General features: G+C 39.4%; 1 protein-coding gene across 2 annotated transcripts in view; it reads left to right on the top strand.

Moving 5' to 3' along the window:
* The window catches only part of PRKD1 (protein kinase D1), a 152202-nt gene extending 139444 nt beyond the window's left edge, over positions 1-12758 (top strand). For both annotated transcript variants that reach the window (XM_075503059.1, XM_075503061.1), the window contains 2 exons: positions 9508-9593; positions 11818-12758. In XM_075503059.1, coding sequence (XP_075359174.1) covers positions 9508-9593; positions 11818-12036 — 305 coding nt within the window. In that variant the 3' untranslated portion in view covers positions 12037-12758. The remainder of the gene's footprint in view (positions 1-9507; positions 9594-11817) is intronic.
* The last annotated feature ends 2165 nt before the right edge of the window (positions 12759-14923 follow it).

The raw sequence follows: 14923 nt of genomic DNA, 5'->3' as shown, positions 1-14923 counted from the left end.
TTCTCCATTACTTACTGCATTCTTCTCATATGTCCAAAAGACAGTGCTGAGTCCAAGCACTCTTTAACAATGGACCCTATGAATTGTACATTATAGCTAGATTTTAAAAGTGATAACTTAATCCAGAGACTATATTACATGCTTCAGTAACAGCAGGCAGAAACTGAGAATTCAGTGAACTTAGAAGAGCTTGATTACCATCTAAAATAATTAATATTAATTCTGATTAATGCATGCCAATAAAAATCCTCAGGTTCTCCTACCATATAAAATGCAATATGCATAACATTTCTTCTGCATCTGCAAGAAGGGCTAGAAGGAGGATCCAGAGAACTACAGGCCTGTCAGTCTGACCTTGGTGCCAGGGAAGGTTATGGAGCAGATGATCTTGAGTGCCATCCCGTGGCACGTACAGGACAACCAGGTGCTCAGGCCCAGCCAGCATGTGTTTATGACAGGCAGGTCCTGCCTTGACTCCTTGCCTTGACTCCTCAAGGCAGCTCCTTGCAACTCACTGCCTTGCAACTCACTGCCTTGCAACTCACTGCTCCTTGCAACTCACTGCCTTGACTCCTCAAGGCAGCTCCTGCCTTGACAGTGGATGTTGTCTACCTAGACTTTAGTAAAGCCTTTGGCACCATTTCCCGCAGCATTCTTCTGGAGAAACTGGCTGCTCGTGGCTTGGATGGGCATACACTTCGCTGTGTAAAAAACTGGCTGGATGGTCAGGCCCAAAGAGTTGCAGTGAATGGAGTTTACTCCGGTTGGCGGCCAGTCACAAGTGGTGTTCCCCAGGGCTCGGTGCTGGGGCCAGTTCTGTTTGATATCTTTATCAATGATCTGGATGAGGGGATCAAGTTCACCCTCAGTAAGTTTTCAGACAACACCAAGTTGGGCAGGAGTGTTGATCTGCTTGAGGAAGGCTCAAGGAAGGGACCTGGACAGGCTGGATTGATGGGCCGAGGGCAATTGTATGAGATCCAACAAGGCTAAGTGCTGGGTCCTGCACTTGGGTCACAACAACCCCATGCAACGCTACAGGCTTGGGGAAGAGTGGCTGGAAAGATGCCCGGCAGAGAAGGACCTGGGGGTGCTGGTCAACGGCTTGCTGAATATGAGCCAGCAGTGTGCCCAGGTGGCCAAGGAGGCCAATGGCATCCTGGCTTGTATCAGGAATAGTGTGGCCAGCAGGAGTAGGGAACTGAGTGTCCCCATGTACTCGGCACTGGTGAGGCCACACCTTGAATCCTGTGTTCAGTTTTGGGCCCCTCACTCCAAGAAAGACATTGAGGTGCTGGAGCGTGTCCAGAGAAGGGCAACGAAGCTGGTGAAGGGTCTAGAGCACAAGTCTTATGGGGAGCAGCTGAGGGAACTGGGGTTGTTTAGTCTGGAGAAAAGGAGGCTGAGGGGAGACCTTATCGCTCTCTACAACTACCTGAAAGGAGGTTGTAGAGATGTGGGGGTCGGTCTCCCAATTAACAAGCCATAGGACAAGAGGAAACGGCCTCAAGCTGTGCCAGGGGAGGTTTAGATTGGTTATTAGGGAAAATTTTTTCACCAAAAGGGTTGTCAAGCATTGGAACAGGCTGCCCAGGGAAGTGGTTGAGTCACCATCCCTGGAGGTATTTAAAAGATGTGTGGATGTGGTGCTTAGGGACCTGGTTTAGTGGTGGACTTGGCAGTGCTAGGTTAACGGTTGGACTTGATGATCTTAAAGGTCTTTTCCAACCTAAATGATTCAATGATTCTATGATTATTTTTTTACTGCTGAAATATGTCAGTACTGGTTACTATGAATGTTCATAATATGATAATCCTAGAAACACTGTTGTAGAACAGTGAGAAGTAGTAGAAGGAATTACATATTAATTTGAGCTAAAAAAAAAAAAAAAAGAAGAAATAAATGTTTATTCAAACCTATTGCTGTCTGTATCAACAATCCTGCTTGATGCCCAAGGCAAGCGATGGCAGATAAGACAGACACCCTAAAACAATAGATCGGGGGTGGTTACTTCACAACTCTACCAGGTTAGGGTCACAAACATGCAGCTGATACACCTGAGGTAGCTCCTTCTTAAACAGCAGTAACTCATTTGCTTGAAGCTCTGTGTATGTACTTTGAGTGGAACCATAAATGCTCTAAAAGTTGTCGGGTTTTTACCTTGTTATGCAATTTTCCGTTTAGATTAAGGGAAGTGATCATCAACCAAGTGTATTGCCAGTGTCTGTGAAACAACAATTTTATTAAAGGGCATATCATTTCTCGCAGACTGGCTAATGAAAGCAGTGTTAGGAATTTTTGCATGCCTATTGCAAAAATCGACACTGAGGAAAGCAGAACAGCGCTCAAACCTTTTGGTTCTTGCTTATGACTATTACTGTGGCTCAGAGAGCCAAACTGGATGTAAAACTTCTTGCAAGTATAGTTATTTCAGCACTCTTTTAAGGCCATTACTCATGTGAAAAGTTTAAGAGTAGCTAAACTTAGTTATCACCACGTTTACTTCTATTTTTATTGTAATCAGAGAGGAATTAAAAGCTCAGATATTTCACTTTTTAGCAAAATCACATATTTCTTTGCATTTAATGGATAGCACACAAATGAGAGTGAATGATGCTGTGTTTATCCCCCCTTTGGTTTTAGAGCTCAGTAGATGCTTTTTCTGATATTGCCAAGCAACAGCATGTTAATTTGGGAGCTGGGATGCAGAGGGTAGCAAAACATTAAAAGGAAAAAAAAAAAAAGAAAGAGATAGGCCATACTTAAACATTGTGTCTGGAAAAGTGACAACAGTGGTAAAGTAGCCTCAGTGTTCCCATTTTGTATTCCTTATTCAATTATTGGTCTTAAGGTAAAATTCAATTGGCTTTTAAAATTCTAAACTGCACTAATAATGAGGCAATAGATTTGTAAAAACACATGGCCCATAACAGTTTAAACTGCATGATTATATAAAAAATACACTTAAAGTCTGGCAGGTTCAGAGCAAAAACGTATGGGAAGAAATTGTATTTTGGAGGAAAAGTGTGTCATGAATGTAATAGTGTGGTCTGTGTTAGTCTATTTTCTTGAGAATTACTTTTTCTAGCATTTTCTAGTAATTTTTAAAATAAAAATCTACAGTCACAAGGCAAGAAAGAGGGCAGAATCCATTTGGGGATAGTATTTTTGAGTGTCTAATGTCTTTCAGTTGCTATCAACAGTTTTGTCTTCTGTGCCACTCAGGAATGTGGTCTAGTCACTGACTATGACTCTCTTCTCTCCATAATGTGTCTGTCTGATGTCATAACATCTGGATTAATCTCATCAACTCTTCCTGCTGAGAAATTCTAGCTTTTTTGTGTAATGTTTTGTCTGTCCTCTTCCCCCATTAAAACTTAACCTATAAAAACTAAGACCTTTCAATTTTTGTAGCTCTCAGAAATGTATATTTTCCCAACTGATTATCCATTCAGAACATTTCTGCGAGCATGTTTTCCCAAAGCTTAGCCCTAGTGCACAAAAATCCCTTCTCTACTGTCACCAAACCCAACTGCTTTACATTTTAAGGTTTTTTCAGAGATTGTGTGTTTGTGTGTGTATATATATACACAATACATGTACATATACACAATCTCACAGGTTCCTCCCTAGGGAATTCTGATTTCCATCCCCACTAAGCGGCTGCATTTTCCCACCTTTTTCCAATAGCTTCTCTCTTTTGAAAGAATACTCCCCAAAAACTGAGTTTGTGTTTGCATGTTTAAATAGAATTGTAAGACACTACTGTAGAGAGGTAGTTTCTGTGGTAAACTTTGGTTGTCTTGTATAAAACCAGGTTTTGTCACAGCCATTCAACATTCCATTGCCCAATCTGCTATTTCTGTTCTGTCTTCGATGATTGTCAAGCCAGCCTACACTTCCAAATTCACTGAATTGCTGTATGACAATTTGACCTTAGTTCAGACTTCATTGTGGAATTTTGCTAGATAGTAATACAGAGGAATATACTTGCAGAATTCTCTCCTATTTTATAGCTTTAAATTTCACATCTGTCAAACATGGAGCTATTTTCAACAGCATTACTGTCTGTTTCCAACTTTGACCTTCCAGTCCACCAAATTTGCATTATCTCAAAACATTTATTTTGACTTAGCTACAGGTTACTCCCTGAAGGATTTTGTCCCTCTGCCTGTTGGTGTATTTTACCTAGTGTGTCTTCACTGTGGTGGCTGTTCTTTTGAACTGCGTGGTCCTAAAATATGTTATGTCAAGCTTTGGATTATTCATGGTGTGTTTTGTTCTGTTGTGGGATTTTCATAAATCATTGTATTCATAATTTTTTTTCATCAGCTACCAACACAGCTATTACTACTAGCCTGATGAACTATGTGATGTGCACACTGTTGATTAGGTGCTTCCCAGTACTTCATACTATTAAATAATTTGGGAAGAAACAATGCAATTTCTTCCATGCATTAAATGTGATCATGGTGTGCCTGTTACACTGCTTTTGAGTCAGAAATAAATACCACAGCTGCTTTCAAGCCAGTATTTATATAGACTTGTTTCAGCATAATGTGAATAGAAACTGTTTCACACATTAATGAGAGTGTCACATGAATGAGCATTAAGTACAAGGAGGTCAAATGCATGTTATAGCTCAAAGATGCTCTCTACCTCAGTAAATTTTTAACTAGCTGTTTAAACTAAGGTCTTGGCTCTACTTATACATGTTTGCTAGGATAGATTAGTATTAGAAACGCTTTCTTGTAGAGGTGCAGCTTATAATTGCCAAGGATTTCTTGAATCCATGTTCCTGAAAATAATGAGCTTTGCCAGCTGAAGATTATTTTTTGCCAAAAAACCTGCATGTGTACTACAGCACGTGTCAACAAAGCTGTATTGACCAGCAATAGGGAAGGGGTTTATGTGTATGAAAAAATTATACCATTAATCAACAGAGCTATACTCAGAAGAATCCAGGGCTTAGGAAGTCCTAAGTTTTACATTAATGGCAGCAGCTTAAATTTTTACAAGTGATGGCTGTAAGAGTAGCTAATATTATGGGTATACTTTAAAAATTCTGGACCAAGTATAAATTTGTTGTTAATTTGGCACTGCTTTTCTTGATATTCTTAAGGTGATTTCTTTTTTATAACTTATGTGAAAAGCTAAAGTCTGTGTGGTAGGACTAAATGAATGGTAGGTTCATAATAGGGTTTTCAGATATTTCGTAAACTTCTGCGTTAATGTGTGCGTTACATCCTAATTGAGTTAAAGCAGTCATTCCTATGAAAACTGTCATTATCATGTGTTCATTTGATACTTGGGGTGGAAATTGTTACTCTGTCTTTACTACAAGTAATTATTTGTCATACTAATAAACTGCCATAAGCAGTTTAGAAACATAAACCTCCTGACTCTGGAAGTTCTTTCCAGTAAAATGTATCTAAAGAGCGATATTTCCTAAAATCAAGGGGACATACAGCTTTTTAAAGCTTCATTTGAATCTTCCCACTGGGGATTCTGCTGAATGATCACCTATCTAAATGACCAGTAGTCATGCTACTGGAGCAGTTGGCTAGTTTATCTCCTTTAGCAAAGTCTCCAGCTCCTGGAACTTGATAAGCCCTCAGCTGGCTACTTACAATATCCTTAAATCATGGGAAGTAAACAGGAGTCCAAAAAGTTAGGAAAAGCAGTACCATAATCCTCTCGGAGCTTGCATACAGGTTGCTTCCTTGGTGATAACCTGTTGGATTCCTGTAAAAGATGTGCAGACCACAGGTGGTCTTTCTTAACTCTCTGCATTTATTGAATTATTGATTTTACAGAGGAATATTGACAAATCTTATAAAGCTCCTAAAATGTCTAAAATGTATTACTTCAAAATCTGATTTAAAAAAAAATAATCAGTCTCTAGTGAAAATTCATAAAATTTAACTTAAAATACAGTGTAGTTGCTCCCTTTCTGCAGAACTGCTTTATCTTCCTAGACAGAAAATTTAATTTCCTATCATTTGGTGCACCAATTTGGTCCCATGAATCACACTTGAGTTGTATGTCTAAACTAAATGCTAATACCTTCCAAATTTTTATCTGCAGTGTTTTTTAGCAGTATGACTCAAAAAGTAATCATCAAACTATTAATTATATGATTTTCTTTTTTTAATTCTGAAATTGAATCAACATGTATCTTACTGTTCGTACATCTTATATGAATTGTAGCCAGAGCAAATTATGTTAGATAGTGGCTGTCAGGACACTATCAGGACAGGATGGTTTTTTGTAAGCTGAAAGAGAGAGAATAACCAGGATCTTTCCTTATTTCCTTTGAATAGTCCCACAGAACCTATCAGTGCCTGAACCTCTACAATTTATTTAACACCAGTTAAATTCAGAATTTTCTCATTAACAGACTATTCCAGATCCCCAAGGAAATCCTTTAATCCTTCAGTTCCAGCACTCAGCTTGTCTCTATTGAACTCCCTAGCTTCTGCTTTCCTTTACACGGCACTGTCCTTTTGTTGCCAGTACGTATTGCCTGCATCTTGACTTCTGATACTCAGAACTCTTACACTTGAGAAGTGGCTTTTCTTGGATTGCATGATTTCCTGGTAAAAAATAGCAAATCCTTTTTGCTGTTGAAACTCACATTTGATATCATTCTTCACCTGCGTTTGAAAACTTTGAATGTGAAAGCAAAGGGCATTGTATCAGATAGTTTGGGCCCTAAGTCTTCACAATAGTCACGTTTGCATTTGTGCTTATTCATTGCTAAGGGGCAAGTGATATTCAAAACTTTCCTGGTGAAAAGAACCCTAGATAAAGAACTAAAAACAAACACCAAAACTTGTTACAGAGACAGCAGTATTCCGCTTGTGAAACAGGCAGGCTGTGTAAACTGTTCTTAAGAACAAATGATTGCTCAGTACTGACAATCCTAACCATCCTGTGAAGTTGCCTTTTCACTTTCATCTTTGCGTACCTTCTCTTGTGATTGTTTCTAGACCAATGCCTTTCTGATCTGTTCAACAACCCATTGACAATTCCCCCAAGAACACAAAGAAAAATGTTATTACATGTAGTATGTCACTGTCCTGAAGGAAAAAAAAAAGGGGGGGCAAAGGGTTCTTCATCCTGTTGTAACTTGGGGGAGGCTGGATAACTGTGTATAATTTTATCACTTGTAAGGCTCATGGTCATACCTGCTTCCAGTGGGTTGGACAAAAGATGTATAATAGAGACATTATCAATCCTCCATGGCAGGAAGAATATTCAGTAGGTACTTGGCAGTTAACAGAGGCACATCTTGTGAAACACGCACTTGTATCTCCACAGCTGGCTGACTGAAATCAGTTCCCTGGACAATCAACCCTTTCGTCAAGTTCTTGACCTATTTGCCAAACTGAGATTCATAGTGAATGATGAAAATTATCTCTGAAGATTATATACACCTGAATACCACTGAAGATAATAAATAAATAGGAACCCTATTAAATTCACATTCACCACTGGCCTATTTATCAAAAGACATACTGAAGTCTTACTGTAATTATGCTGAATTTAAGGGTAAGGTGGCAGTGTTGCAGAAGATGCTGATATTTGCTGATACCCAGATTTACTGCAGTGGGTAAGAAGTATGTTCTCCTCTTCCAAGCATCAGATGGCCACTACTTTTTCCCAGGTTATATCAGAAGTCACTCTGTAACTGGACCGTGGCATATAACTGACTTTTCTGTCTCTTCCTCGTAGCTTGGAACTTGAGAACTTCTCTTACCAATAAAGAGGAAAAACATTAACCCCACTGTTTTGGAAAAAAATTAGTTTTCAGAGTGCTGCCAGTAGTGGTCCTACTGGCTATCCACTGGCTTTCTGATCCCACAGCTACTTCACAGGCATTTTGAGAGGGAACAAAATATGTATGAGTTAGGGAATTTAGCATGAACTGTACTGTACACTAAAAGAGACAGCAGCTAAAAATCTGTTTGTCCACAACAGAAAAAGTAAAATTAGGACCGTCTGCTCCAGGAAAAGTATGGCTAAGAACCTCTGGCAATGCTTTGTTTGTTAGAAGTCCTGAGATTTGTTTTATTTCATTCCCACAATTGCTTTGATTTCCAAGATAATATTCAGCACCAGAAAGTCAGGGCTACTTTAGCGATAGTCCTTTATTGCTAAGAATAGTTTTGTCTGTCAGACTTACTGCATACATCCAGGTAGGCTGCCATATACATTCCCATTTTCCTGGACATTGTGCTCATTGTGCTCTGCCCCACGACAGAAACACACAGAAAAGTCTAGTTGGCAAATTGAGCCTGGAGAGAGGAAGCCTCTGTTAAAAAGGAAAAGCTTGTCCATATTGCTGCACAAAATATAACCTCAGAGATGTACCCGTTTAAAGAATTCTATCCCATCTCCTGTGCTTAGACAAGATGATTATTCGATATCTAGCTGGAAGCAACGTCCATCTGACATGTTTCAGACCCAATTCCCCTCGGTGATGCCATGTTTCTGTGTTACTTTCAAGACCATCTTTCCTTGTCACCAAGATATAAACAAAGAAATAAAGATGTAAACCAGCATACTTTGCACAAGCCAAGGGATACTGTGATGAAATGGGAATGTGGCAGTGATACTGTAATTCCTTGTGGTCTGTCAGTTATCCTATAACAATAAGTTTCCCCCAGAACAGATGCCGAATATTTAGCACCACCTAGAACAGAATTTAACCTTTCATGATACCCTTTTTTTGTTTGTTTCTTTGGTTTTTTAATGGCTCTATTAGATGCATTCAAAGCTCAGCAATCTCATCCCAGAGATTTTTCCAAATGGGTCACTCCGTGCAGTTCCATACACTGGTCATTGACTCATGGGCTTCTTTCCTCCAGGCACCACAGCACACATACCTATAACTTCAGTGAATTGTCGACTCCTTCAAAAACAGAGAAATTAAGAAATTTGTAAAGAAGCCCTCTTGCCTTTATGAAACACCAGACCGCTGACTAGCAGGTAGAAGCAATGCTCAGTTCAGACGAGTAGTATTGCAAGGCTTAGTGACTTAGAAAACCCGATTCTTCCACACAGTGCCTGGGAAGGTGCTGCTGTCAGTCATCTAAAAGTGATACTGAGAGTCTCAGAGAAATATATACGTGTATATATATGTGTTTACTCCAGTACCTGAAGAATACTGTAGTCCTCACTGACATGATTTTTTTTTTCCCTTGAGCAGCAACTAAGTGAGAATTATCTTCGGACTTTGCTGCACACCTGCAAATGAATACACAGAGGTAGACAATATACTAGCCAGCGGGCAACTGTTTAGTAAAACAGTTGTAATCCCATTAGGAAGGGTTGCATGGGTATCTTCAGGGACATCAACGTTGACTGCAGTTTGTAAAAAGCTGGAGTAAGGAGGGATAACCGTCCTCTTTTTACAGCTACCATGTCTGTCTATCTCTCTGTATGTCCTAGTTGAAAAAAATACACTTAAACTGATGTTTTCCAATATTCTTTCTTTCCAGCTATTGATCTCATAAATAATTTGTTGCAAGTGAAAATGAGAAAGCGCTACAGTGTGGACAAAACATTAAGCCACCCGTGGTTACAGGTATTGCTACGAATTCCATGTCTTTTCCTACGTATTTAGGCTCTAAGTATATAAAAAGTTTTCACCTTTAAGCACAATAGAATCTAAGCAAATTTACAAACCTGAAGATGTTTTCAGATCCTGAGAAACCTCGTACTCCTTCACCAATTTACGTATATATTCTAATTTATTTTTGAAGTATTAGGTTCCAATACTGAAATCTCTCATGTTTTCAAAATACACTACAAAAATATTTTATCTTGTTTGTCCACTGAGAACATGATATATATAACAAAAAACCTTTATAGTCATTTGACTTACATTTTTTTGTTGCCTGGAGTCAACCCTGATTCACTTCTTATTAAAACTAATCAATGGGCTGCTGCTTCACGGTTGTCAGAAGAACTAGCGAAGTTGTATGCTTTCTGGGAAAATACATTAGCCACCTTCAGTTGAAATCTTCAGCTGAAAACTGAGATGTTATGAATTTTTGAGATGCTAACAGCCACTGTCTTCTGCTCCTCATATGTTAAATTTTTATTCTGGCAGCAGCCAAATCACTGCATGCTGAAAGACCTAAACCAGAGGTCCTTCAGTGCAGTGAGCAGCCAAGGCCTGTCCCACCACCCCCAGCCAGGGAGCAGGGCAGGCTGGGGAAAACCTCAAGCCAGAGCGCTGGGCATCTCCATGGGGACAGGGACGGGCCGAGGCCTGGCTGGGACATCAGCTTGTGAGATCTCCCAAGGGATCCACGTTTGCATGTAGGAAAGTAATCGTGGCACAGGCGTGGCACAGATCAGATGTGTAGCTCACAATCCCAAAGGAATCTTTATCCAAACTGAGAACTGGCTCCTGCTCCAGTACCTGACATTTGCAACTGTTTCTCAAAGTAGAGGGTGACCGGCTGGTATAGGAGGAAAAGAGCTGCAACCTCCCACCCCGCACCCCGCCTTCCCCAGGCACAATTCTCCTGGGCTTGCTTTCTTCATCCCAGATATCCTGTCACTCTCCAGTCTTTTACTCCAAGCCTGCTCTTCTCCCTGGCATCCATTGTAGAATGCATTTGTCTGAGGTGATCTGGGCTAAGGCCTGCAGCAGGGCTGCTGGCTGTCTCACGTGATGGGTTAGAGTCCTTCACCTCTCTACATCCACTTTTATCACTTGTGGAATAGCGAGTGGAGGTGAACTAAGGTGAGGCAGTACAGTAGCAGCTCTAGCACCATGGATGAGATGAGTCCTCTTTCCAGAAGAGCCCAGCCTTGTGGGTTACGGAAAGATGGTGGGCTAAGGAAAGATGTGGTGCAGGGCAGTGAGACTTAGAGGTGACTTCTGAGAGGATGTCTGTGTAAGAAGTGGGCCAAAGGATGTGAGATACTAAGGATGAAGGCTTTCATGCATTTACAGTGTGTGGGCTTTCTGGTGCTTTGGCTAGGTGACCAGGGTTGTGTCTTTGGTTGAGACAAGGTGAAGGAGAAAAAAGAAAATTGGACACAGGATCGTGAGCAGAGGTTAATTTGCATGGGGCTAGGATTGGCTTTATTACTGCAGCTTCATGTATGCTTTGGGTGGGAATAAGAAAAGACATTATTAAACTTGAGATATACTTTAGGCAGACCAGAGGCTGCAGAGCATGATGGCCTAAACAGCATGAGAACCAAACCAGTTTCCAGCCTTACTGTTGACTGTCAACATGGATTTCCAAAGTACCCTGATGTGTAGATGTATGCAACTCTTTGAGCACACCAGTAATTGCCTAAGTTTGGAAAAGCAAATTTTTTCTAGCCCAAGTTGAATTTATATCCTGCACCGTTATACCGAGATGGAGCAACTGTCTTGACTAGCCGATGTGGATCACTAGGATGTACATGTATGATTTAAAGATGTTTCGTCTTCCTTATTCATCTTGTGACTAGTGTGAGGAATTGTTTTACCACCCATGCCTCATTTAGATGTCATGGAAATCTGTAGACCATCAATACGTTCTGCAAAACAACCTGTAACATGTCCATACTATACTTATGACAGAGTTTAATAAAATTAATTTATCAAATAATCCTCTAAAAATGAAAACTATCTCTATAGGCAGATTTCATAATTATTAATTGTAAGATTTTTCCATTCTGGAGCAACAGGGAAGCATGACCTTTAGATTGCCGAGTTAACAGCACTTCGCATATTATTGGTAGTAGAAGGGAATGTAATTTATGTTAGTAACGTTAAAACTAATACTGTTATTTTATTTCAGGACTACCAAACCTGGTTAGATTTGAGGGAACTTGAATGTAAAATGGGGGAACGTTACATCACCCATGAAAGTGATGACTCCCGATGGGAACAGTATTCAGGAGAACATGGATTGCAGTATCCAGCACACCTTATCAGTCCAAGTGCTAACCATAATGAAAACACCAAGCTAGAAGAAACAGAAATGAAAGCCCTCAGTGAGCGTGTCAGCATCCTTTAAGTTGCATCCCCTATAATCTGTCAAAACACTGTGGAATTAATAAATACATACGGTCAGGTTTAACGTTTGCCTTGCAGAACTGCCATTATTTTCTGTCAGATGGGAACAAAGCTGTTATGCTGTTACACTGTTGATATATCTGAGTTGCCAAGACAAATCAACAGAAACATTTTTGTGTGACCAACTGTGTTGTATTTACAAAAGTTCCCAGAAACACTAAACTTGTTATTGTGAATGATTCATGTTGTATTTAATGTATTAAAACCTGTCTCCACGGTGCCTTTGCAAACTAATGTTTTTCTTACTTGAGCCTCATTTTGGTAAGAGAGAACTTTCCCATGAAGATCTGGGGGTTTTTTTGTGCATCGTTAGTATTGTAATTGTAAGCAAACTCTTGAAGAGTAGATTATAACTGCTGTTCTGTGAACAACTTCTACCATTTGGATAAAAGCTTTATTTAGTGTCAGAAAAATAGAAAAAGCAAAAAATAACGAATTGCATAGCACTGTACAGTTTCAAATCAGATAACCTGTGTGTACGTGTTTGTGTGTTTGTGTATATAGATATACACACACACACACACTATAACTTGCTCTTAAGCCTAAATGCCTTAGTAATGTAAACTGCAGCATGTCAGTTGTATTTCCCCTTTTCTTAAAATATTCTTCTCTAATACGAATATTCTCTAATATGTACATTCAGAAGCTAAATAACTTGTTGACTTTATGTATGTTTTCAATAAAAGTCTTGTTAAAATAGGTACGTTTGATTAATCTTTCTGTTTAAAATACCCCTGGAATGGCATCAGAAGTAGGTGGAGTAAACTAGTTCACCATTAAGAAGCCCATGGGGAGGTAGGTAGGAAAATGCTGCCTGCTAACCTGTGTACCTATAAAACACACTTTGTAAGAACCTACTTGGACTGATTTTATATCATAAGTTCGGTTTTGAAACCTACTGAGGGAGTGGGGAAGTTAAGTACACTGATTTTGTACCAGTAAAATTAATGGGAATTGAGTTTTTAGAGAAATGTGCTGCTTCCGCTTTTCCACTGAGTTCCATTGAACTGACAAGGTAATATGGATCCCTCCCACCCTCCTTCCCCTGAAAACTTTAAAGATATTAATTTTCATTTCTAACAATTACTTAGTGTTCCAACTCTAACCCGTTTAGCTTTAACTGTGAGAGGGGTTCAGACTGCACTGTAAAACACGTGCCAGAGTAACGCAGTGACAAGCTGAAAATTATTCTATGCCACAGGCTATCTCTGAAAAAAACAGTTGATATGCTGGTACTGAAGACACAGGTTAAAAAAGAAGAGATACATGGGTTGAGAGGCAGAAGTGTGCAATGGTAAGAGCCACATACAATAAACCTCTACTGATCAAATCTGGGCTTTATGTTACAATCATGAGCTTTTCATCAGATAAATCCATTCTTTCCTCAAAGAAGAGCTTTGTCCAGAGGAAGTTTATGCCAGATACATAACATGACCAAAGCCAGCAGAATTTCACTTATTTTGCACCTCTACTGGACAGAGAGTGTGTACTCTAGAAGAAGTGAAGAACATGCACCTTTACTCAAACAGAAAAAAACATATTGTATAGAAAATTAAAAAATATTGTGAAAAATGACTTATACATTTCTTCATCCTCCTCCCCACCTCTTTTCCTCTGCTCCCACTGCCAAAAAAGAAATCCTTCTCCACTTCGGCTGGACCCTGAAGGAAGCTCTCTGATAACACTGGCCTTGTAACATGTTCTGAAACAACTCTGGTTGGGCAGAGTTCAACCGTGTTGACTTTCCTGCCATGCTGTAATGTCTGTATTTTCAGTCAGGACTTTCCTACAAGGCTAAATTTGGCTAATCATTGGCTGTTGTTTTTTTTTCATTCAGCCTCATTCTTAATCTTAAATTAGATGTAAAATAAACATAAAAATAGGGTGATTATCAAGTTTCTGTCAGTAAAAGTGTATACATGTGTGTATATTTAAAAGCAAGTCCACTTAAAGGTGCAGTGGTGGATTTACGGATATAGAAAGATTATATTCTGTTCTTTAACAAGTCCAGGAGTCAAGCCAAATTAACTAACTTTTCTAAAAGGAAATTGAGGAGAATTATCAGAATCATATAGACTTTGTTCAGATGCTGATATCATGACTGTTCATAAGGAGCCATGACCTCACAGAAGTGCCTTAATTTTGTTGTCTCATTCCTCTATGTTAACCAGTAACAGAGATTGAGAGCTCTGCTTTCATATTGATCAATTTAGGTGAGTCAGGATTTTATTAGTGGCTTGGTTTTATTTACAATTAGTGTACCACCCCTTGAGCAAAGGTAATTTTCAACAACACAGTTAAATTCTCAAAAATATCAAATAGCATACTGGCACTCTGTTCTCAAGCACGGATACTAGTCAGGAGATTAAAAGAGAAAGCAAACTATTTTGCAGCTTGCGGCGGCATCCCTAAGAAGCTGGGTGACAAAACTAAAAACAGTGCAACTTTTAATGAAAGCAGGACATTGAGTACTTACAATAAACCCCATCATCTGCTGATTTCTGCCATAACAATGCTTAGCATGCACAAGGGTTTGCTAAGCACAGACCTATGTTGATAAACATGTTTAATCTCATGGAGCACATTAGGTAAACTGTTTACCAACAGGGCAGAGACAAAAGTATAAATAAATTACTACTCTGAGAAACTTTCTGACTAAACATGATTTCAAAGGAACTCTTGTTTTATTACTAGGGGCATATTATACTTTTTTTCCTCCCCATGCCTGTTTTTTTTGAGCACTGAAGCTTGCTTCATCGCTTTAAGGAACTTGTGCAAATATTCACTGCTTTTCAGAAAATAATCTGCCATTAGCCAATATAATAAAT

This window comes from Mycteria americana, chromosome 5 (genome assembly GCF_035582795.1).
Source record: "Mycteria americana isolate JAX WOST 10 ecotype Jacksonville Zoo and Gardens chromosome 5, USCA_MyAme_1.0, whole genome shotgun sequence".
Classification (NCBI taxonomy): Eukaryota; Metazoa; Chordata; class Aves; order Ciconiiformes; family Ciconiidae; genus Mycteria; species Mycteria americana.
Note: the sequence above shows the minus strand (reverse complement) of the source record. Positions and strands in the feature narration are given on the sequence as shown.